The sequence below is a fragment of the Vollenhovia emeryi genome, unplaced genomic scaffold (genome assembly GCF_000949405.1).
Source record: "Vollenhovia emeryi isolate VEMERY1.0 unplaced genomic scaffold, V.emery_V1.0 DF939755.1, whole genome shotgun sequence".
NCBI lineage: Eukaryota > Metazoa > Arthropoda > Insecta > Hymenoptera > Formicidae > Vollenhovia > Vollenhovia emeryi.
Genome location: NW_011966611.1, coordinates 9,989 through 11,428, shown reverse-complemented (window position 1 = coordinate 11,428; position 1,440 = coordinate 9,989). Strand labels below are relative to the sequence as shown.

The 1,440-nt window shown below is 46.4% G+C and overlaps 1 protein-coding gene across 1 annotated transcript in view; it reads right to left on the bottom strand.

Moving 5' to 3' along the window:
- The window catches only part of LOC105556831 (72 kDa type IV collagenase-like), a 1,932-nt gene extending 609 nt beyond the window's left edge, over positions 1-1,323 (bottom strand). The window contains exon 1 of the mRNA XM_012003944.1: positions 14-1,323. Coding sequence (XP_011859334.1) covers positions 14-1,323 — 1,310 coding nt within the window. The remainder of the gene's footprint in view (positions 1-13) is intronic.
- Positions 1,324-1,440: the final 117 nt, after the last annotated feature.

The following is a 1,440-nucleotide window of genomic DNA, read 5'->3' as shown; positions in this document are numbered from 1 at the left end:
GGTCGTGAAATACAGATTGCCGTCGATGTATCTGAAGATTGACGTCACTCCATTCGGTATGCCTGGAAAAACGGACTCGATGGTGTGATATTTGCTAATGCTGTCGGAGCAGTCGTCTACCTCACCGACGAGATATCCGTCGTACACCACGTACGATTTTCCTTTGTTTGTATTTACAGCAGCGTTTATTTTCGCATTCATAGGAATTCCAAATTCGCGAAACGTTCTCGGCCACGTTGACACTAGCGTGAAGTCGGGGTAATTGACTTTGTAAATTTTATCGTCGACGAATAGAATCAGATGATCCGATGGCGTTTGATACACAGCGGAGATGCGCGTGAAGTTCGAATGAATGAATGGCATGTAGTTAGACAGCAGCATAGGTTCGTTGTAGGTCTTTCCATCTATGTCGATCGCCCATATATGTTTTCCATATGCTATATAAATTCGTCTTTCCAACAACAGTATCGCGTCAACGCGTTTCAAGGCACATAGATCCGGTGGAGCGTTTGGTGTTGGACGAGGCGGCGGTGTTGGATGAGACGGCGGCATGGGATTCGTTTTCGGTGACACATCGGTATCCGTAGCGCCATACAGATTCTGTATATTTATAATGTCTTCGTTGCTGAGCACAACGGGACGGGGGTCTACTGGTGCGAACGCATACATTATCGACGCATTATTGGTACTATGATCTAATCCTAGCGCATGACCGATTTCGTGGGTCAACACGTATAACAAATACGCTTTGTCCGATGGACACGTATCTAACTCGACATATATGTACCACGGTTCCGTCTTGTCGACGTGAATCTCCGACGTGTAATCCGGCGCTCCATTAGGATAGAAAGCGTGAGCCAGTGTGCCACCAGGACCGTCGAAAGGGTTCGTGCAAACTTCACCGTTTTGCGATTCGACGAAAGTGTGATGAGCCGCGCGCCACGATAGAAGAATATTTGGCCTTACCACGTCACGCTCAAATGTTAGCGTCGAATGCGTTTGCCAAACATCGAACGCCGCACGAGTCGTATCCAAGACCGGTTTGTTGGCCAAGTGAAAATTCCACGTTAGATGTTTTTTCGGCCACCTACGCATATCTTTCTTGTGCCCCTCCTCTTCAAAATTCGCTATATCACGTAGACCGCATCGCGCTTTACTCATCTGGTTTAGAGTTTCGTTGTTTATCATGCCGGTAACAGGTAATTTGTAATACTCTTGAAACAGGCTGATTGCGTGTTGAAGAACGAATGTGTCCTCGCTGTTAGCTAACTTATCAAACTTCTCGTTTAAATACCCGTATCTCTGCAGATATCGTATTACCATTTCGTTATTCTCTTTCCCCACGGCTCCATTTTCGTTATTCTCTTTCCCCGCAGCTCCATTGTTCTCTTCGACCACGATTCTCTTCTTATTGTTGACGACAGCACCGTCAGAGTTAAC